We start from the raw sequence: 23,196 nt of genomic DNA, 5'->3' as shown, positions 1-23,196 counted from the left end.
TCCTAGCTTTTTGCTATTTAGAAAATATTCTGATCTATTTTCCTTTGGTCCAAAATAATGTTCTCGCACTTCACCACATTGAACTCCATTTGCCAGAGTTTTGCCCACTCACTTAAAATTTCAACTCATTCTCTTTTACAACTACCTCCTCCCATCTACTTCATTTACCTTGTTAGCTAACTTAATGTTGTCGGAAAACTTGGATACATGCGGTGTGGGGGGAGGGGGATGGAATTTTCCCACCTCACGAGAATTGTAGCAGGCTGGGGGCGGACCGTATTGACCTCAGGCAGGGTTCTCCAGTTTATGGGCGGACGCAGTCGGAAAATCCCACCCATGGTCTGTGAAATTATTTGTGAACATAGCATGGAGTTGAGACTCCAGTACTAATTCCTGGGGCACATCATTCATCATGTATTGCCAGTTTAAGTACATTCTGACTCTTCACCTGCACCTAATTCATTGTACATGACAGTGCATCACCTTCAAATCAGTATGCTGTATTAAATTTCCTGGCTTCGTAAGGCATCTTCCTTCTTCAAAAGGAACAACACTCTGTACACCTTATAATCCCACATAAACTTTCACCGATACTGCTGAGTGTTTAGATAATCTAGAAGAAATGGGAGTATCAACTTGTTGCGTGCTGCAACCTTGGACCAAGTTAATTGATGCGCATGTATCAGATCTGCCTTCTGATACAGCAGATCATGTGTTGGCACTGGTACAAACAAGATTTTGACATTTTTGTGTGCTGAACATGTGTTCCCACAGGAGCCAATTAGCAGAGGGCCAGACTTCTACATTGTGTGGAGAATTTTTTTTTATTTGAAGAACTGTATACAGAGGACCTGAGCAAAGTACATAAGCTCTCAATTTAATCATTTGATGTTTCATTATTGGGATGTCAAGAATTTGAGTAGAGATATGGAAAATTTATACTTTTTCAGGGGAAAAGTAAATTTGGAGGTAATGAAAAAAAAGGGGATGAATTAAAGTTTTCAAGATTGTCACGGTGATTGACAGAAGGTTAACCAGAGAAACTGTTCAGTGTTGCAAAGGGTTCAAATACCAAGAAACAACAGTAATAAGAGAAACAAAGTTAGGAGCAAGAAAGGGGAGTCATTTTACCTGAGGGATTAGAAAAGTGGAATACATTGCCAGAGAACTCAACTGATGAAAATGATGCAATTCTCCACATCAAGAGGATTGGGAAAATGAATAAATCATGGATTATCAATTGAAAGTGGTGCTCTAATTTATAAAGGAATGTCGAGAAACACGAGGCTTCATTTTGTTGAAGTCAATAAATAGGAATCTGCGAATGGATGATGGGACACTTAGAAATTTCAAGATTGAGTTCGATAGATTTTTGTTAGGTAAAAATTATCTGGGAATACAGAGTTAAGGTGGTGAAATGAAGCTGGTGTACAAATCAGCCATGATCTAATTGAACAACACAGGAGGCTGGAAGGTTCAATGGCCGTCTCCTTGCCTGCCTAAAAGTATATAGGCAAGTTAGACTAATGCATTAGAGAAAGGTGTTTACAATTCCCACTAGCAAGAAAGAACTTTTAGCCTGCCAGTGAATCTACTTGAGAATTTATTGTCTTAATAAATATCCTAAAGAGCAATTACAGATACAGACTGATGCTTTCCCATGTGGAAATCTTTTCAACTTTGCAGTATCTGATTTTCCATTAAACTTCAGCCTGGCAATCAGTTCCTAAAGAAAGGTACCCTATCCAGCAAATGTTTTGATTATGTAGATTGGAAATACTAAATAGAATCACATGGATAGTTTGATGTGTAAGTTTTGATTCAGTTGAGTTGTGGCATAATACTCACGTATATGTATGTGTATTGAATGGGAGAAGATTATATGGGGCGGGAGGTGGGACTAATTTGACAGCACTTTCAAAGAATCAGTACGATGGACTGATTCATCTCCTTCTCTGATATATGGTTGTGCTATTGTGAAATATGTGAGGTCAATAAGTTCCTTTATCTTTTTTTAAAGTAAACCTTAAGCAAAACACTCCTCGGTTCCAAAAGGTTGGTGAGCAGAATTGTCCTGGGTTTGAGATGCTTTGGTATGTCTGTAGGAATACTAATGGAATTCTTTTTGATGTATGTGTTTTTGTAACCTCTGTCCATATTCTAGCTCCATCTGAACAGTTGTGCAGGGCAAACAAATCCCTCTGAGATTCAATCACAGGCACTGACCTGGTAGATATTGCCATACTTATCTCATTATAACCTTGGGATCAGTATGAGAAAACAAAATGGGCAATTAATGAGCAAACCGTGGGAAAAGTTTGGGAGGTTAGCTGCAAGGCGCCATTCTCATGGACTAAACGACAGAATGATGCAAAACAACCAGCAGTCTGTGGCAGCTCAGAATTGACAGGGTATTGTAATGAGTTGATGGGTGATTTTGTTTATTCGTTGGGATGTAGGCAAATCCAGTCTCTTTTGCTGAACCCCAGTTGTTCTTGAGGCTGCAATCCATCAGGTGTAGGTACATCTACAGTGTTGTTAGGGCTGGAGTTCCATGAACTTGACCCAGTGACAGTGATATGTTCCCAAGTCAAGATGGTGAGTGGCTGTGATGGGAATTTGCATGTGTGCCACGTATCTGCTACCCTTATCCTTCTAGGTGGTAGAGGCTATGGATTTGCCAGGTGCTGTTGAGGGAGCATTGGTGAGTTGCTGCAGTGTATGTCGTGCATGGTACACATTGCTGTCACTATGCATTGGCGGTGGAGGAAGTGAATGTGTAAGTTGCTTTCTGGAGTGCCGAGAGAGCTGCTGTGTCCTCGTTGGTATTGAGTATCTTGAGTGTCAGAGCCACAGTCATACAGGTAAGTGGAGAGAATTCCATCAAACTCCTGCCTTGCAGATGGAACTTAGGCTTTGGGGAATCAGGAGGTGTCATGGGGAGATGGATAGATTCTCTGTTATTAGAGGTAGTCATTGCCTGGTACTTGCCACTTCTCAGCCCAAACCTGAAGTTTGTCCGGAGCTTGCAGCATATTGGCATTAATGCTTCTAAGGAGCAAGAATATTGGCATCAATTGCTTCTAATTGCTATCTAAGGAGTTGCAAATAGTACTTAACATATTGCAGTTATCAGCGAACCAGCCCATCCCTGACCTTACAATGAAAGGTAAAGCAACTGAAGATGGTTAGGCCAAGGACACCACTCTCAGTAACTCCTACAGCAATGTCCTGGCACTGAGGTGATTAGTGCCACCTAACTTACACATCTTTAGACACCAAGGAAGAATTTCCTCCAAGTAGGAAATCAATTCCTGCTACTGATAGTCAACTGTACTTGGACTATCAGTAGCAACAAGGCCTGAAGCAATGTCACACTCTAGGTGTGATATTATGGAGAGGTGCAAACACAGATCTTCCTCCCACTCCACTGATCAGGGTATTAGCTTCAGGAAGAAACTCAGGTTTATGTTTCCACCTAACATCAAGGACTGAGTAGCCCTTGTGTCCCAGAGCAGCAAACAAACTTGCTCACATCCTAGGATTGGGGGACACTGTCCCTGAAAGGATAAAACTGTGGGAGGTGTGTGAGAATTTGTTCAACTTTGACACACATCATACCATGCCATCCAAAGGGGCGGTTTCTGTAGCAAGAGTCTCTGCCTGCTCTCATGCACTCCTCAATGGGGCATCTTCCAGAAAACTACTCATATGGAGCTGCTGTTAGGCCTACAATCTTTCCTCACGATCTCCAACACTCAGGTCTGGAATGATCTGTTTTATTGCAATGGGAACTCACTGATCTCCAGAGGTTGTCCTTTCAAGCTATGGGGATGGGGCTTCTTGCACCCTCCTTTGTGCTTGCCTTTCTGCATGGTGGAGCGCCTTTCCAATCTCAATCGCCTTGCTTATCTTTCCAATGTTCATGGAAATGGTTTGGAAAAGGCGTGCCTGTGTTTCCAGCCCTACGGGTGAGATCACTGTTGTCCGCTGACTACTGTCTCCCGGGCTGAGAGGATTCTCTGTGCCTCTTAATATATCCACAAGTGAATGTAAATGTTTGAGAAATACTGAACTCAGGATACCTTCAAAAGAACATTGTTGATTCTGATGTTGGCAGCAAAATCCTAGCCTAGTAATAATTTTTAATGCAGGTTGCAAATCCACTGTAGTCCTCTGAGAGTTAACCGTAAGTGAACATTGCGATAACTTGGATCAGAATGACAGTGGGACTCAATTGTTTCACATCCTTCCTATATTAATTATTCTATCACTTAAAGTCAGACACAGCATTATAGGGACTAAGGAGAAATGTTTTACTTATCCTTTTGAGAAATTGGAATATGAAATAGTCCGTGCTCAGTGGCTTTCACAGCAAATCTGTGTGCGGTGAAATATTAATCTTTAGAATGCTGTGGCTGTAACTAAAGATACCTTAATGAAGAAATCACATGCACAGATTCTCCTTATTAAAGATTCTCTTAGAACTAATTCTTCATCTGATAGTGGTTTTAGGAAAATATCTAAAACACCTACAACTTGTTCATTCTTTCCAGATAGGTGCAAATCCAGATACTCTTCAAGTTGCAAAGTATTCAAGTATTCAAGAAAATACTTCAAGTATTTTCCATGATTCGCTATAAACTTTAGTTCACATACTATGAGAGATTTTAAGTATAACCACACCAGTGTAAACAGAAAATACTTGCTTTTGTAAATTTTGAGTATCACGTCAAATCTTTTGATTCCAGTCAGTTGGGTTTTGATTCCAATCAGCAGGGAGGTTTGAGAACTTTTCACAATGTTAGTGCAACTACAGGACATTGCTCAAGTCAGATGAAATGCTATTTGTAAAGAACAGGAGTATTACAGCAAGTCACACATCCAACATCAAGGACTGAGTAGCCCTTGTGTCCCAGAGCAGCAAACAAACTTGCTCACATCCTAGGATTGGTGTGGGGACACTGCCCCTGAAAGGATAAAACTGTGGAAGGTGTGTGGGAATTTGTTCAGCTTTGACACACATCATACCATGCCATCCAAAGGGGAGGTTTCTGTAGCAAGAGTCTCTGCCTGCTCTCATACACTCCTCAACAGGGCATCTTCCAGACAACGGAACTTAATGCCCCATTATCAGCAGAATTAAATGAAGGGTGTGTTAAATCCATCAGGCCACCTACCTGCCCGCCTTTGCACCACATATACAAGTAGTGGGTGGGGCTGGCACCGGGTGGCCCAGCCGCCAGCAGGCCAATTGAGACCTATACATGGCTAATTGATTCCTACTGCTGTCACTGTTTAATCAGCTTTGAGGGAGGTCCACACCGTACGGTACGGTAGGTTTTCCTGAACATGCTGTGGAAGATGGAGAAGCTCTCTCCTTAACAAGTCCCCAGTTCCATTGGAGGCACCTCCCACCAAGGTGTAATCATACCAGGTTTCCCCCATGATCTTTCTGTCTCAGCGTACCCCTCCTCCCCCACAGCATCCCCTCCCTAGTACCATATCCGACCCACACTTACCTCCCTCCAGAGGGTTAAAAATCCTTGTGAAGATCCCATCATAATGGCCAAGCATATAATCCCTACTGTGTAGAAGGAGGCCATTCAGCCCATCGACTCTGCACTGACCACAATCCTACCCATGCTCTATTCCCGTAACCCCTCATGTTTACCCTGCTAATCCTGCTGAAACTAGGGTTACTTTAGCATGGCCAATCAACCTAACTTACACATCTTTGGACTGTGGGAGGAAACTCCCAAAGACATAGGGAAAATGTGCAAACCCCTCACTGACAGTGACCCAAGGCCGGAATTGAACCCAGATCCCTGATGCTGTAAGGCAGCAGTGCTCGCCACTGTGCCACTCAGTGTCACTTCCGCTGCTGGAGAGCTGATGACCTCTGATTGGCTGGCAGCTCTCTCGGGTAGGACTTCCTGTCCCTGAGGAGCAGAAGCCCCACATCGGTCTGTTAATTGCCAGTTGGCTGCAGGCAGCCATTCTTCCCCTGGGTGGGCTCCCACTACCACCAGCATTTTAGACGTGATGCAAGAAGGGTGATATGATAAGTCAAAGCTACTTAAACCTTACCAACAAAGAAGAATAGAGATAGAATGTGCGGACACCATGTTATTATGTCCAGAATGGAGATGACATTTACTACAAGAATTGTATGATGCACACCCCAGACAAAGCAGGATGATAGCACTTGCCCGAGTTATGTTTGGTGGCAGTGCATTGATAAAGAAATCAAAATAATTGTCAGCCAGTGGCCCATTTGTGAGGTCCACAGGCACTGCCACTACCGGCAAGTATGCATCCTTGGGAGTGGCCAAGGAGTCCCTGGGCAAGAATACATATTGACTATGCAGGGCCATTCATGGGCCATATGTTTCTCATATTAGTGGATGTTCATCCTAAATGATTGGATGTCCAATTTATGGTGTCCAAAATGGCCACTGCCACCATTGACAAATTGAGGCAGACTTTTGCTATCCATGGCATTCCAGAGGTTTTCATGTCAGACAATGGCATGTCATTTGCAGCAGAAAATTTGTCAAATCAAATGATATTTCATCATGTTAGATCAGCACCTTACCACCAAGCGTCTGATGCATTGGCTGAATGCTCCATACAAATGTTCAAATCATTAATGAAAAAACAAATTAATAGACCTCTACCAAATTTCTTGTTGTCATACAATACCAGAACAAATGCAGCCAGAGGGGTCACGCCAGCTGAGCTACCAATGGGGTGCCATTTACGGACATGGTTGGATATGATATTCCCAGATGTGGTGGGGAGGGTGAAGGCTAGACAAGCCTCCCAGAATGAAAATCATGACTCAAGAAAAAACGACTGAGTTTTCCAAGTTGCTGATTTAGTTCTGGTCAGAAACTTTGCAGCAGAACTGCCGTAGGTGGCTGGTAAGATTGTGGAGAGAAGAGGTCCGGCCTCCTATGTTGTAGAGATAGACGGTTGTCATGTCAAGAAACACGTAGACCAGTTGAGAAAGAGAGCTTGGCTTGACTTAAGGGATCAACAGGTGAACTCTGCAGTAAATTTGGGTTCAGCAGTGGTGGCTATAGGGATCCCGGTTGTGAATGCGCAACCAGAGAAACCAATAGTTGATGCAATGGGGAGACAGCAACTAGAGGAGGAACTCAACCCAGGTTGAGAAGTTTGCCTTTTGCATCTTTCCAACCAGATTCAATTTTTTATGAAGAGCAGGCACAGAATCGAGATGTTCTACCAGAGTCCCGGACTGACATAACCTATGCTGAGTTTTCCTTGGTATCCCTGATGACTGTTTTAACTAGCATGCCTAGGTTAATGATCTTTTTGTTTCATCCTTCAGTGAACTTGGGAGTGGTGGTTGGGGTGGTGGTGTTGGGGGGAGGTGGTGGTGGTGGTGTGGTGGGGAGGTGGTTTAAGGGATACGATAGAGTCGTCCTTTTAAGGGAGTGATTCCTGAGAGTCACGTGATCAGGTCAGACCCGATGGAGGGGCAGTACGGATAGCCAAGCCACTCAGCTGCAAGGACGTGTGTCTAGAGTTGGGGGGTCTGCAGTTGGAGCCCGGGAGGAATGGACAATAGTCGCATATTTAGCTTTGTCAGACCCTTGTTTGTATATCTCTATTTATCGTTAATAGTAAACCTTTATAAGTTGCAGCCACAACGAGCTGCCTTCAAGTTATTACACCCATTGACTTCAATTTTGTTGGAATTCCTTGCTCCCACACTCGATTAGATGCTGCCTTGATGTCGAGGACAGTCCCTTGTTTCTGTACTGGTAATCAAACACCTATCTGTTCTAATCCCATTTTCCAGCACTTGGTCCGTAGCCTTGTATAATCATAGAATTGTAGAATCATAGAATCAAAGAACCCTTACCGAACATAAGAGGCCATTCAGTTCGTCGAGTCTGCACCGACAACAATCCCACCCAGGCCCGATCCCCGTAACACCACATATGTACCCTGCTAACCATGCCCCCCTCCCCCCCCCCAACACTAAGGGGCAATTTAGCATAGCCAATCCATCTAAGCCACACATCTTTGGAGTGTGGGAGGAAACCAGAACACCTGGAAAAACCCCATGCAGACATGGGAAAAATGTGCAAACTCCACACAGACAGTGAGTCAGGCTGGAATTGAACTCGGGTCGCTTATGCTGTGAGGCAGCAGTGCTAACCACGGTGCCACCGTGCTGCCCGAATGCTCATATCTATGCTTTGGATTCAGAATATACCTGAATTAGATCTGGATGTTCACACCAACATCTGGCTCCATCATGACACTTCAAATAGTGACTGATGCCTTACAATAACATATGGAACAACTGTGTTATAGTTTATAGTTTCATTGGTTTTAAAAAAAAACGGCAAGACCAGGTATTAAAAACAAAGAAACTGAATGCTTTTCATCGGTCTTGTGCAGTCGAGCCTGATTTTAAAAATAAAAATTATGCATTCCAAGATTGATGTTTCAATTAATCATTTTTCACAGTTAGAAGTTCTGACCTGTATTTCTGACCTTGGTCAACTGAAATGCTGAAAATGAGGGTTGGTTTGCTGTATGTGGTTCTGAGTTTCGAGTGGCGTGAAGTCTCATTAATCTTTTCATTTTGCTTTTGTTTCAGCTGCTCAGACAGAAAATCAAGGCATGTTCTCAGTTGCTGGACAGTAAATTGTTTGTTTCTGTGCTCGAGTATCTACTTGCAATTGGTAACTTCTTGAACACAAATGCTGGCAAACAAAAGGCAAAAGGGTTTCGTCTTTCCTCCCTGACTATGGTAAGCTGAGATCTAATTCTGCCATAAGCCAAGCATGAGAAACAGGCCACAATGTGTGATCCATGCTGAGAGTTTGACCAATTGCTGTTCAGATATGACTGAAAAAAAGCCTTTGCAGTATGGTATGCCTGATGATTCCTCCAGTGTCTTTAATTCTGGTTAAATCTGATTCACGCTTTCTCCTGCTCCACACCAATTTAGGGAAGAGTAGCATTGCGGTTTTGTTCCTGAGCTGGCAATCTTTATGATCCAGAGACACAAACTCAGCTTGTACCACAGCAACTGGGGAATCAACAGGTTGGGAATCACTGAAACTCTTTATCCTGGGGTGGGTTGTGTATGCTCAGTTGTTTTGTATATTCAAGACATTGATTGACAGATTTTTGGATAAGTCACAATCATACTGCATGGCGGAGCACGCTCAGTGGGCTGAATGGCCTACTCCTGCTCCTAATGCCTATGTTCTAAATAAATAAATCTGGAATTAAAAGCTAGTATCAATAATGATGACCACATACATAACTACTGGATTGCTATGGAAACCCATCTATTTCACAAAGGTTCTTCAGAGAAGGAAACCCACTGCCCTTACCTATTCTTACTTATTTGTGACTCCAGACCCTCCCACAGCAATTGTGATTGTCATTGCAGAGGCAGTTGTGATGGCATTTTGGGATGGGTGAAAAATGATGGCTTTGCTAGCAGCACTCTCATTCACGAATGAGTGAAAAGAAGTTCCAACAGTGTTCTCTCTCACTTTGATTTTGCTCATATGTAGCATGAAATTTTAGAAATTGTGATCCCTGAGTTGAGCTGTAAGAACGGCGGGATCTGTCCTGGGATATCACACCATGACCTATCACTTTCCTAGCTCAGCAATGGAACTGCTGAACTCCAGCTGCATTCAATTCTGGGAGGTAGCGTGCGACTGTTATCAGGAGATAGTCCAACACAGCCTGAATTTCACTACAGCTGCTCTCACCCATGTAAAATTTAAAAACCTTTTAAACTTAATTTTAACATTTTTTTCACATTATCACCAAGTGCTCAATGTTAACTCACTCAAAACCCATTTATTTGCAGTGTTAAAACTGGGCTTAAAGAAGTGATTGGACCTTCAGCAATTCACCATCATTAAAAATGTATCTAGCACTTGAATATTAAATAGGATTCTGCATACATGTTAGTATGCATGCACAATCCTCTATGCTTAACTCAAATCTGCGCAGTCATTTTCGTACAAGCCTCAAACTATTTTCTACAATATAACCACATCATTATTGATGTGTTGCTAAGCACATTTGAATATGTGAGGGCGATTCTCTCAAAATTGGAGGGAAAACTGGTGTAAATCACGACTGTTTTTTTCAGTTCAACTTCAGACTCGAATCTCCGCACTCTGCACTGCAGAGGTCACAATCGTGAATCTCGTTAAAAGCTCAGGGGACAGAGCTTATTCATGCCAGACTCTGACAGTTCCAACTGTGAGTCGCAGTTTGCTGGTCAGCTTGATTGCTGGCCAGCCCGGGACCCCCGCAGGGCTGCCTCTGCATCCTCCCTCCTCCCCCAGTTGCTGGCCTGCCTCTCACCCCAACCAATCCCAATGCAGAGTGACGGCGGAACCTCCCACCCCTACCGATTGCCCTTCTAGGTCCTGCCCACAATAGGCCCCACCCCCTTGGATAGTGCCAAGGTGCCTCCTGGGCATGGGCACTTTGTGCCTTGGGCTGTGTCAGGGGCATAGGCTAGCACTGCCCAGAAGCACCAGTTCACCTGCTGCCCGATCCCTGGAGGTCCCCAATTTGTCCCCCTTCTCTCTGGTAGGGTCTCCCTCTAGTTCCCCGAATGTGGGGAACTTCTCTAAACTCCACCAGAGTGAAATACTCTTGGCCAGGTGGGAGATGCTATCGGGCCTGGAGAATTCTGTATCCGTCCTGATAATCACATTTAAAATATACTAAAAACAGATTTAAATTACTTACCTCCCTTCCTGCTGATTTCTAGCACAGTCCCGACTGTTCTTGTTTTCCGGCTGTGGGAGACATGCATTCGTTGGGAATGTATACACGAATCCCGCAAAATGGCTGACACGGGATTCTCCCATCTTGATGTGCCAAAAAACATGCACGTTGCGATGAGAGAATTGGGCCCTTTATATCAGATTAAAACTTCAGATCCTCTTCGGAGGGAAAAAAATGAGTTGATAGGAAATACTGTGATGGTGCTTTTGTGACCCAGTTTGACACCAAAGGCACATGGGGCTACCCTCTGTTGCAATGCCAATGTCCCACGTCTCCTACACTCAATCAGAGACTTGGATCTTTGAAGAAGAAAATTGCCACGTTCATCAACTATGCGAGGATCTGTCTCACATAGTTGTTGGTGCTCATCAACTCCAGAACCTATTCCCATTCTCCTATCTTGGACAGCTTATAAGAGGATACCCTATTCACAGCAGAATAAGTAGACCCATTCATTAGAACAAATTGAGAATGGTTGAAGATGAGTACGGATCATTCTATAAGCTGATTCGAATGCTTGTTTCATGGTAGCACGTACATCCCATAACCATCAACGCAGGATGAGGCTGATTAACATTGCAATCTGTAAATCAATACGTTATTTTAGGCATGATTACAAACAGCCAAATATTTAAATCCATTTTAAACATTCATAACAGATAGTGTAAATTGATTCAATGATGAACTTAATTAAAATGTCACAATTTGTAATTTATAGATACTTTGAACTGTCACAATCCATAAGTAAGAGTTGCTCTGTTGCTCTGAGCAATAAATTAACAAATGTGTTTATGAAGATTTGCATTGATCAATTTTACTTATAAAATCAGAAATGTGTTTGAAAAGAATGATTTTATAATTGTCCTGAAAATTCAATAGAGGAGATCTTCATAAACATTTCTGTGATGTCAGCATACATTGCGAGCAGAATGACAGCTTCCCTTAGTGTTCGCGGAGAAGAAATAGAGAGCCAGATTCACTGACTTCGCTCTGAGCCGGGATTCTCCACTCCCGCTGCAGTGAACGGAGATTTGACTGAGCGCCAAATGCTCCATCCTTGCAGCGGTGGCAGGGCATCAACGGCCATTGTGTTTCTTTGCTGAACATTTATTGCAGGATTTCGATTATAATGCACAATTTTATAAAACTCAGATCGTGGTTAGCACAATTCATTTTTAAAAAGGGGAGATGAATTTACACCTAAAGGCGCCTAGGCATCACGTCACTTTGTCAACACTAACATATGAAATGGGGGTCAGAATGGGCCATTCAACTTTTGATCCTTCTCTGCCATTCATAATGGTTAGGGTTGATCTTCTACCTCAGCTACACTTTCCTGCACCATCCCCATATCTCTTGTTCCCTTAATATCCAAAAATGTACCAATCTCTGCTTTAAATGTACTCAATGACTGTGTATTCAGAGCTCTCTGGGAGTAGAATGTTCTAAAAGATTTATAAGCCTTGGGTGAAGACATTTGTCCTCATTTCAGTCTGAAATGGCTGACCCTTATTTTGAGACTGCTCCTAGTTCTAACCTTTTCAAACAAGAGAAACATCCTTTCACCATTTACCATGTCAAGCCCCTTGAGAATTTTATATATTTTAATGATGTCAGGTCTCATCCTTCCAAGCTTTAAGGAATATAGGCCTAGTTATCTCTATCACTCCTCATAGAATAGCCCCCTCATTGCAGAAATCAGTTTAGTGATCCTTTGTTGTACTTCCTCTAAGGCACGGTGTCCCAAACTGTGGATCGCATCCCCTAGTTGGGTCATCAGAGAAGATAATAGTGTATAAACAAGGCAACACTGACTGCTGTGAAGGCCGTTTTGAATATTGGCTTTTTTTTGTGAGTGAGTGTAGCCTAATGAACTTCTCTCTGAGGCCCAAATCCTGCTGCAGAACAAATGAAGCACCCCCTGTCCCCTTTCAACTGAAGCCTTGCCACCCCCTTCCACCATCGCACAACTGAAGCTTCCCATTCCCCCTACTCAACGATTCTCATACCCTACCCCGGATTTTCATTCTGGAGTCTCATAATGCCTGAGGCACCAATATAGGGTCACATCAGGAAAGGTATGGAAAACATATATTTCCTGAGGTAAAGAGACCAAAACTGTGCACAGTTCTCCTAGTGTGATCTTACCATGAGCTTATGCAATTGAAGTAAGTTTTTTTTATTCTTATATGCCAGTCCTTTTGTAATAAAGGCAGACATACCATTTACTTTACAAATTGCTTGCAGTACCTGCATGTCAGCTTTCTGTGAATCATGTGCAGAATGTCATTATTCAAAGAATATTCTGTTTTTATAATTCTCCAGAAGGGCATAACTTCCATTGAATATTGCATCTGCTATTTTCTTGCCTGTTTAGTTACCCTCTCTTTCTGTCCTTCTCATGGCTTACTTTCACACCTACCTTTGCGTAATCAGCAAACCTGAATACATTGTTCTTAGTTCCATCGCCTAAGTCATTGACTGTAAATAGCAGAAGCCTAAGCACTGATCTATGTTGTACCTTTTGTTTGAAGGTGGCTCTGTTACGGGGGAAGGAGAGGAAGTTCACCTTGCTTCATGCACTCGTGGAGCAGATTACTTCACTAGAACCAGCTTTGACAAACTTCCCCCAAGAGCTCACAGAATTTGAAGATGTTCCTGGAGGTAAAGGAAATATTTATTTCCAGCCGAGCTGTTGGAAAGCTATAATATTTGCACACTGGTTGCAGCACCCATACTGACCTGTTTTTCTCCCTCTTTAGATTCCATTAAGGGTCTGATTGCTGAGGTAGATGGTAGGTCAATACTTTCTTTTTAAGAAATATGAGGCAGTTTTGTCAGATTCTGTCACTGTGTGTGGCAAATTGATGTTCTTCGTCTTCTGAGTATCTTAGGGGGAAGATTTCCTCTGTGTGCTTTTTATAACAAATTCGTAACAAGGTGGCATGGTGGTAGAGTAGTTAGCATTGCTGTCTTACAGCACCAGGGACCCAGGTTCAATTCTCGGCTTGGATGACTGTCTGTGCGGAGTCTGCACGTTCTCCCCCTACCTGTGTAGCTTTCCTGTGGGTACCCCGGTTTCTTCCCACAATCTAAAAGACATGCTGGTTTGCTGCATTGGCCGTGCTAAACTCTCTCTCAGTGTACCCAAACAGGTGCCCGAGTGTGGCAACTAGGGATTTTATCAGTAATTTCATTGCATTAAATTCATTAATGTAAGTCTACTTGTGATACTAATAAATAAACTTCAAATATGTTGATGAAGAATTTATTTACATCTCTATAAAGGAGGAATTCTTGGTTGTGTTGCATTTACTCCTAGTGGTCCATTAAATTTCTAATTAATTTGAAAGCATATTTCCTCTTGTGGGAGGGTCTCGAACCAGAGGGCATGATCAAAAGAGTAAGGGGTCACCGACTTAAAACAGAGATGAGGAGGAATTTCTTCTCTCAGTGAATGTGTGGAATTCTTTGCCGCAGAGGGCTGTGGAAGCTGGGTCATTAAGTATGGGCAAGGTTGAGAAAGACAGATTTTTGATCAGTAAGGGAATCAAGGATTATGGGCATAAGGCGGGAAAGTGGATTTGAGAGTTATCCTATCAGATCAGACATGATCTCACTGAGGTTTCTGACAGACAAGGGAATTAAGGGTTATGGGGAGAAGGCGGGAAAGTGGAACTGATCCACTTCAGATCAGCCATGATCTTATTGAATGGTGGGGCAGGCTTGAAGGGCTAGATGGCCTACTCCTGCTCCTATTTCTTAGGTTCTTGTGTTCTTAATGGCACAGCAGACTCGATGGGCCGAATGGCCTGCTTCTGCCCTCACATCTTGGAGGGTGCGTTTGCTAATTTTCTTTTGGGATGTCTGCACGGGTGTGGGGACTTGCTCTGATAGCTCCTCTTCCAGCATTGGTCAGTTGCTTCACGTCGTGATCTGGAGAGATTGAAGCCACTTGTTGGTACTGCAATTTGCATCTCAATGCCACTCCTGATTAAGAATTGGGAGCAGGGTCGGAGGAAATGAAGTCTAAGAAAGGAGGAAATAAGCTGCTGCTTGAAAGCAGGTAAAAGTAACCAAAGTGCAGAGTGCATTAAACAAACCTCTGACACATTTACAGTTTTAATCAAATTGCTCTTTCACAATGTCAACATGTGCCTGTGTCAAATACCCAAGCTTATTATAGTGATATGTAGCTGGGGCTTTATTTCAACTTGCCATCTTCCTTACAGCTATTTACTCCTTTCATAGCCAGCTTTGAATTCCTCTGGCGATTTAAATATTGAAACCTATTTACTTAAATGTCACATTCCTGGTTTTATTGTAATTTATGTTGCATATGAGCCTTTCAGCTAATAATATGTCCTCTTGTTAAAATCTTAACCACTATATTTTACAAATATTTCATCTTGTCACTGACTGCTTCAGGATTATTAAATGCCTCCCTGCTGGTAACGCTGAGCAGGCATGCGTTATTGCTCTCTGCTGCACCACCAACTGGCAATGAGGGGTACAACACCACTATTTCCATTTCTTCTGTCCAAATTTTACCAAGTTGTGGAAATTTTGACCAAGCTAAAGACTGGAGGTTTTCGCTTCAGTAATCAACCTGAGTTCACTTCCAGGTGAAACCCTGGCAGAATTTCAATTGCACAACTTCCCTTAGGATCAAAATCACCCAAATCATAGAATCATAGACACCCTACAGTGCAGAGAGAGGCCATTTGGCCCATCGAGTCTGCACTGACCACAATCCCACCCAGGCCTCAACCCCATACCCCACATATTGATCCGCTAATCCCTCTAACCTACCCATCCCAGGACACTAAGGGGCAATTTTAGCATGGCCAATCAACCTAACCCTAATTTGAAACGAAGCAAAAATAAATATTAATGTAAGCATTAACCTTTCTTTGAACAATAAAGCACCATTTCACTGATCTAGTAAAACGTCTTGGAATATGAAATAGAATAGACTTTTAGCAAGACAAAGGCATCAGTAGCTATAAAACTAAATTAGAACTGAGTCAACTGAGATGCAAAAGATTGATTTCTAGTGAAACCATTTCATAACACAATCATATAGAATCCTATAGTGCAGATAGAGCCCATTGAGTGTGCCTGAAGGACGGCCCACCCCCTTACCCAGCACGTTCACCACAGTTAATCCACCTAACCCACACAACTGGAGGCAAGTTACCATTTTCAGTACATTGTCAATTCTTGACCCCACCTGTTACTATTTTGCACATTTGACGTTTTGCTTCATTGACTCATTCAGCTTTCACTACTAATAAATAGATGAGATGCAATATAGGGAACTATGTTGCTCACCCAAGTACAGTTCCAGTTATCCTCTTGCTTTATTTATCTACTGAATGGCCTTGTTGATCCAAGAGGCTCTCAGAGAGCATTTCAGTAGGTGTGTTTGTGGGTACCCTCAGACCAATGCCACCATCTCATTTTCGGTGCTGTGGCTGTAAATGGGATGCGGTTAATAACACTGCTGTGAAGCAAATGCAATGTAAATTTCAGCTCTGTCAAACCACAGGGCTTTCATCATCGCTGGTGATTGGTTAAGTACTGTGCCATCACACTTCAAGTAAGAATGGTTGAGATCTTGTATTTTTCTTCTTGCTACAGTTTTGAAAAGTGATTTGACGAAAATTGGTCAGCACAAAAAATTATTCAAACCCAAGAACAAACTGTGCTCTGATGCACAGTTCTACAAAGAATTGAAGGTAATTCCAGGGGAATTTTTTTGACTATGCCACAATTTAAAATATCTGCGCAGCAACTTTAGCATGATACATTGCATTTGGAAGCCATATGTAAAATATATTTTAGAGTAAAATATTTAGTACAAAGGATATTTTTCATAATTTTTCAGTTCATGTAAAATCATAAACATTGCATGTTGGATGATATGTTTAACCTAAAGATACAACATTGAAGGGTGTGCTTTACTGAATTTGTTTTTTTATGAGATTCCAATCATGAAACTTATTATTGTTAATGTCAGTATGGTCTGTCCAATGTCCTGTTTCAACGTCCCATAAATTACTTTGATAAGGTTCAGTGGCAAATACATTGTTAAACACGCGGACACTGGGGTGTTGAAGTAATATCGAATGGGAACAATGCCAAGAAACTGTCTTCAGCAAAGAAAGCAGCTGTGACTTAGTTATAGCTTCACTGCTGGGCATGGATCCTGCCAACATCTTGACCAGTATTTGTCTCTCAATCAACATCACTAAAAGAGAATAACTGGTTATGCTCACGTTTTTTTTTGTTTGTAGCAGATAGTAGTGTGCTGTTTGGTTGCTGCAATTCCTATACTGCAGCAGTGAATAAACATCCAAAAGGTACTTCACTGGTTGCAAAGACTTTGGAGCACCCTGAGGTTGTGAAAAATTCTATATAAATGCAAGTTTTCTTATTCCTTTATGATTGCATTAGAGAGAGTGTAACACTAAGCAAGCTAATCCCTATCTTTCAAGCCTTCAGAAGGTCATTATTTCTCTGGTAAAATTCTCAGGGGGTCAGGATTGTGATATTAAAAAAATCTTGAGGCATTGAGTTCAACGGCAATTAGTCCAGATATTCAAACTGCCTCTAAGTGCCTCTGAACAGCTCAGTGATAATCCTCAAGATCCTTTATATATTCAATCATTCTCTTAGGCTGAATGAAGGTGTTTGACACAGAGCTTCTTCAGAGTAACCCTTGCAATGTAGCCTTACCTACTTGTCACCTACTAGATATCTATGCCTAAGGTGGCCACCCCTCTCCCTTTGGTGCGACAAGACGCACACAAATTAGTGCAATGCAAAATAATTTGATTGAATTACCACAATGGGGCATCACAGGCTGATGTGCAATGTTAGCTCCAACCATTCCTCAATTTTTTTTGAATAATTACTTAACTGACAGTACCAGAGAGATTAGTGTTTTGATTGTAAAGAAAAGAAGCCCTTACAAGAATGACAATTGTAAGGGTCAGGGTTACAGCATTTGTTAAAAAATTGCATAATATGCTCCTGCTGTTTAGTACATAGCCACTCAGCCTATTTTCCTTTCAGTTAATTGTACATTCAACTTGTGCTGAAGAGGAGAAATATGTGGCCTTGACAAAATAAGAAAATTAGGATATGCACTTGCATAAGAAAGACAGGTTATGTGTGCGTGCGAAAGTCAGAGTTCTGACAGAACAGATGTTTACTGAGAAGAAAATCATGGATGCTAAGGAAATAAGGGAAACAAGTAGCAATGTCTTGGGTCACATACATATTACTAGGGAGGAGGTATTTGCAGCCTTAAAGCGCATTAAGGTGGATAAATCTCCTTTGCTTGATCAAGTGCATCCTTGGATCTTGTTAGGAAGCTAGCGAAGAAATTGCAGAGGCCATTGCAGAGATATTTGCTTCATTCTTTTTCACTGGCAAAGTTCTGGAAAACTGGAAGGTGGCTAATGTTGATCTATTGTTTAAGAAGGGTAGCAAAGACAAGCCGGGGAGTTACAGGCCAGTGAGCCTGATATCAGTGGTGGGTAAGTTACTGGAGGGGGTTCTGAGGGACAGGATCTACCAACATTTGGATAGTCAAGGTCTGATTTGGGATAGTCAGCACAGATTTGTGCATGGGAAGCCGAATCTTTTAGAGTTTCTCGAAGAGGTAATGAAGAGGATGGATGAGGTTAGGGCAGTAGATGTTGTCTGTATGGATTGCAGCAAGACCTTTGACAAGGTCCCACATGGCAGGCTAGTTCGGAAGGTTAGGTTGCGTGGGATCCAGGGAAAACTAGCTAATTGGTTCAAGATTAGTTCAATGGTAGGAAGCAGAGGGTAATGGTCAAAGGTTGTTTCTCGGATTGGAAACCTGTGACTAGTGGTGTGCCTCAGGGGTCAGTGTTGGGTCCCTTGTTATTCATAATTTATATAATTAATTTGGATGCCAATGTACTAGGCATGGTTAGTAAGTTTATGGGTGATACTAAATTAGGAGATATTGTTGATACCAAAGAAGGTTGTCACACATTACAGGGGGGATCGTGATCAGTTAGGGAAGTGGGTTTAGGATTATCAAATGGATTTCAGTACAGGTAATGTGAGGTGTTGTAATTTGGAAAATCAAAACAGGTTAGGATTTACACAGTGAATGTTAGGACTCTGGGGAGTCTTGAGGAACATAGTTCATTGAAAGCTGCATCACAGGTAGACAGTGTGGTGAAGAAGGCATTTAGCACACTGGCCTTCATCTGTCAGGAGAGTTGGGACATTATATTATCGTTATACAAATCATTGATGAGGCCACACTTGGATTATTATGGACAATTTTGATCACCCTGTTATAGGAAGGACATTCCTTAACTGGACAGAGTGCAAAGAAGATTAACAAGGATGTTGTCAGAACAAGTGGGCCTGAGTTATAAGGAGCAGCTGGCCAGACTAGGACTTCATTCCTTAGAACTAAGGAGAAAGAGGGATGACCTTATTGATGTGTAGAAAAGCATGAAGGGCATAGATAGGATGAACACACATAGTATTTTTCCCATAGTAGGGGAATTGAAAACGAGAGGGCACAGGTTTAAGGCAAGAGGGGAAAGATTTAAAAGGAACTTGAGGGTCAACTTGTTCACACGAGGGTGACATGTATATGGAATAAGCTGCCAGCCAAAGTGGTTGAGGCAGGAACAACATTTTAAAAGCATTTAAATAAGTATATGGATGGGAAAGGACGAGAGGGTTATGGACCAAATGCAGGCAAATGAGACTACTGGGAGGGCACCATGGTAGGCATGGACCTGTTGGGCCAAAGGGCCTGTTTCAGTGCTGTATTGCTCTATGACTATGACATCGTCGTGTCAATAAACCTGTATACTTTGTCCATCAGATTTGTCAATTTCTGATGTGGTTCAAGGAACTGGAAAAATCTACAAAACAATAATATCGAATCAGCAAGAGGATATTTGCTTTGACTGAAATTCAAAGGGAGATTTCACCACAAGTAAACAAGCTTTCTCCAGTTTTCTGCCTTGCAATTGAATATCCCATCTTATTTTGTTTCCAGGTCATCCTTCAAAAATATGAAGCTGAATTTTCTGACTTGACCAAGCAGTGTGACGAAATGAAGAAACTCTACCATTCCATCTTGGTAATATTACTTGTGACATTACTTATTTAGTTGCATTGTTAGCTTTTTGATGACAAAACGACCTTGGCTCTGATTCTGTCAATGTTCCTGCTAGGTTAAGTTTGGGGAGCCACTGGATCGAGACTCACAGGAGCTGTTCGGATGGATTTCCTCCTTCATTAGAGATTTTCGGAGAGCTGTCATGGAACAAGGAAACTACAAATTAGAAGCAGCTCAAAAATAATTCAGAACCTTGTTATGGGAAGCATTCTGGTGTTCTCCTATTCACATTTGACAAAGAACTGTACTTCATATTTTGTCTGGATCAATTTCTCGATCCCACTATTTTGTTTCTCAGAGCGCCTTGCAGTGCTGGGATGCCAGTCAAACCGGCGCTTATGGACCAACAATGAGCATATTCTATCCTGAAAACTGAAATGCATTTATCATTCCTTTAAGGTATTTATTTTTCCCCATGTATCTCCCTCTGTTCCTTATAACATCTGCTGATCTGATCTCAGTTCTGTGCTATTCACAATAGTTCTCGAGGGAAAGCATCTGAGATGGCTCACCCACACACCCAATTGCTGGGTTCGGATAGGTCATTTTGAGGGATGCTGAGGGTATGGAGCAGCATCCTCTTATGGCATAGAATGTTGGAGCAGCAGAACATGAGTTTCCTCCTGGTGCTCCAGTTTCCTCCCACAGTCCAAAGATGTGCAGTTTAGGATGACTGGCCATGCTAAATTGGCCCTTGGTGTCAGAGTAAATTACAAGGAGAAGTTACAGGGTTAGGGCCTGGGTGGGATTGTTGTCAGTACAGGCGCAATGGGCCAAATGGCCTCCTTCTGCACTTAGGGATTCCATGATTCTATGAAGTATCTCACTCTGGTAGCTGAGTGATGACTGCATTGGGGTTTTGTACTGGTCTTGTTAAAAGTCTGAGAGCCTGAAAACATGTACCACACTGTTACTTGCAAACCAACAAGCAGCCCATCAGTATGCAGAACAGCTGAGTGAACCAGGACCAACATGTTACTCTTATTTTTGATATTTTTCATGTGGTGTGGTGATGCGAACAACAAAGAGTCATTTTTTTTATAAGGCCATCAAAATGTATTAAAAAAAACTCACAGGGGACTGAGTGACAATACCATTATTTCTGCCTTGCGTTTATATTCAGTTCAGACTGATGGGATGAAAGTTTTTTAATCTCTTGACGACTGCTTAATGCGCTGAGTAAAATCAGTTTGGACAGTCTCAAAGCAGCACCAAGACTAGCTAGAATGCACCAGTGATTGCCATTAATTGGACAGTCACAGTCAGAGAGACTATACGGATGGCTCTTATTAAAGTGGGAATGTTACTTTAGTGCAAAGAGGGAGTCTTCTGAGGTTGCTGTCGGAAAGAAAGAAAACAGGATGGAGATTTCTTAATGTTGATGTTAGATGCACAAACCTCAAAACTTTCCTAGGGCCCAGTGTTACCATTCAGAAAATTATTGTAAATATAATGGAATCTAAAGTATAAAAAAATCAATCACAGTACACTAAGAAAAAGTAGTTAGGGGTCGGGGGGTAATTTTCCTGAACTGCTTGCCCCAGCCGGGATTCTCAATAACCTATGGGCTAGAGGGCTAAATATGGGATTCTTGCTGGGTATCAATCCCATTGTGAGTCTCCCAACCCAAAGGGGCAAGGAGATCAGTGCTGCCTCCCTATGTATGGCTATAACACTACATTCTGCAATCTCTGCTTTCCTTCCTTATGTATGATATAGAGTGCAAGAAACAGTATTTTTCACTGTATACCAATACATGTGACAATAATAAATCAAATCAAAATCAAATCAGTTGTGTTCATGGGCCTGTCTGCTGTTACCAGGCTGCAGAAAGGAAGAGGGAGGGGGTGGAATTATCCTCAGTGGATCTGGGAGTTTTGGGGTTTTGGGCTGGGGGAAGTGGTTGACCTTAGGACTCGACTGGCTGAATCTCACTTTCTTGATCTTGAAAACATGGGAATTACTCTTAGGATGATGATTTCAGACACCTTTCTTCAAAAAAATCTTTTTTCTCGTTGTGTTCTATAAAACCTTTAAAGTGGCCTGGTTAAATTAAAATCCATGCCCCCTGAACACCTGAAATACTTCAAAATTACAGTAGCACTCCATTCAACAGTAGAGATAGTCTTTCGTTGATTTCAGAAGCCCTTGTTGTTACCAGATCTCTTTGAAGATCTTTGAGTGACAAGAGCTGTCAGTTTCACCAGGGGGATCCCCTTGTTTTAGCTCAGAAACCCCAGCTGCTCTGATACCTTTTTGTAGTGCTTTAATGGATAGGAGCATTCAAGTTCATTACAGATTTTCCCCTTTCTTGCTTGAATGAGCCCCATCTGCTCTGGAAGCTCTTTGAACTAATCCAGAGCCGATCAAGAGAGGATTCGCCAAGGTTTGTTTACACAAGGACCTGCTGGTCCATGAGCTACTGAAGGCTTTTCTGACTGATGGTTCTAGGGCAGCTCAAACAGTTCATTGTTGATACAATCAGTTCATGCACCATTAAGTCACAAGTGCTTCCTCCTTTCAACACACCTGTTCTATTTGTCCCATTCCTGTCCCATTTTTTAAGTACTGTTTTTTTCACATCTCTAACCCTTTGGCTTTTTTGCCTTGCTCCAAATCTTCTCACTGAACCCATAAGCTTGGTGTTACCATTTTTGCCACTTATTGTTTCTTTTTTTATCCCTGATAAGTTTCAAGCTAGGGTCTTTGAGATAGAGGACACTGAAGGAAGATTTAATTGAAGTTCATAAATAATGAAGGGACTTTGACCGAGTGGAAATGGAAAGATCTATTTCTAAAAGCAGAGGAGTCACCAGGGGGCATTGATGAAAAGTGATAGGCTGAAGGATTAAAGGAGGGGCTTTGGGAAAATTATTTTAACCAGAGAGTGGGAGTGAGGGCAGGGAAGGGAATTGAATAGCAGCAGAAAGCTCTTAAAACATGCAGGGCATGTTTATCCATCAGAAGGACCATGATCTATGGGGCTACTGCCTTGGGCTGAAAAATGAATCTCAGCTAATGGACATCTAATGGACGGAATGACCACCTGCTCTACTATTATTTCCTGTAAATCTATAGCCAATCTCTTCACTTCATCCATCAAGACCCTCAGAAGGGCCATTCATATTTGTTAAATAAGCCATCAAAATAATCCTGCTGTTGACATATGTAATGAAAATGCAGAATCTTGT

At 42.1% G+C, this 23,196-nt stretch overlaps 1 protein-coding gene across 1 annotated transcript in view; it reads left to right on the top strand.

The window, feature by feature from the left end:
• LOC145353970 (uncharacterized) overlaps nt 1-21,793 on the top strand; it is a 108,045-nt gene extending 86,252 nt beyond the window's left edge. Inside the window, exons 12-17 of the mRNA XM_080205018.1 lie at nt 8,642-8,794; nt 13,350-13,479; nt 13,578-13,610; nt 16,459-16,556; nt 19,883-19,966; nt 20,061-21,793. Of these exons, the coding sequence (XP_080061144.1) occupies nt 8,642-8,794; nt 13,350-13,479; nt 13,578-13,610; nt 16,459-16,556; nt 19,883-19,966; nt 20,061-20,189 (627 nt within the window). The 3' untranslated portion in view covers nt 20,190-21,793. The remainder of the gene's footprint in view (nt 1-8,641; nt 8,795-13,349; nt 13,480-13,577; nt 13,611-16,458; nt 16,557-19,882; nt 19,967-20,060) is intronic.
• The last annotated feature ends 1,403 nt before the right edge of the window (nt 21,794-23,196 follow it).

Source organism: Carcharhinus amblyrhynchos, chromosome 16 (assembly GCF_965287045.1).
Source record: "Carcharhinus amblyrhynchos chromosome 16, sCarAmb.v2.hapA, whole genome shotgun sequence".
NCBI lineage: Eukaryota > Metazoa > Chordata > Chondrichthyes > Carcharhiniformes > Carcharhinidae > Carcharhinus > Carcharhinus amblyrhynchos.
Note: the sequence above shows the minus strand (reverse complement) of the source record. Positions and strands in the feature narration are given on the sequence as shown.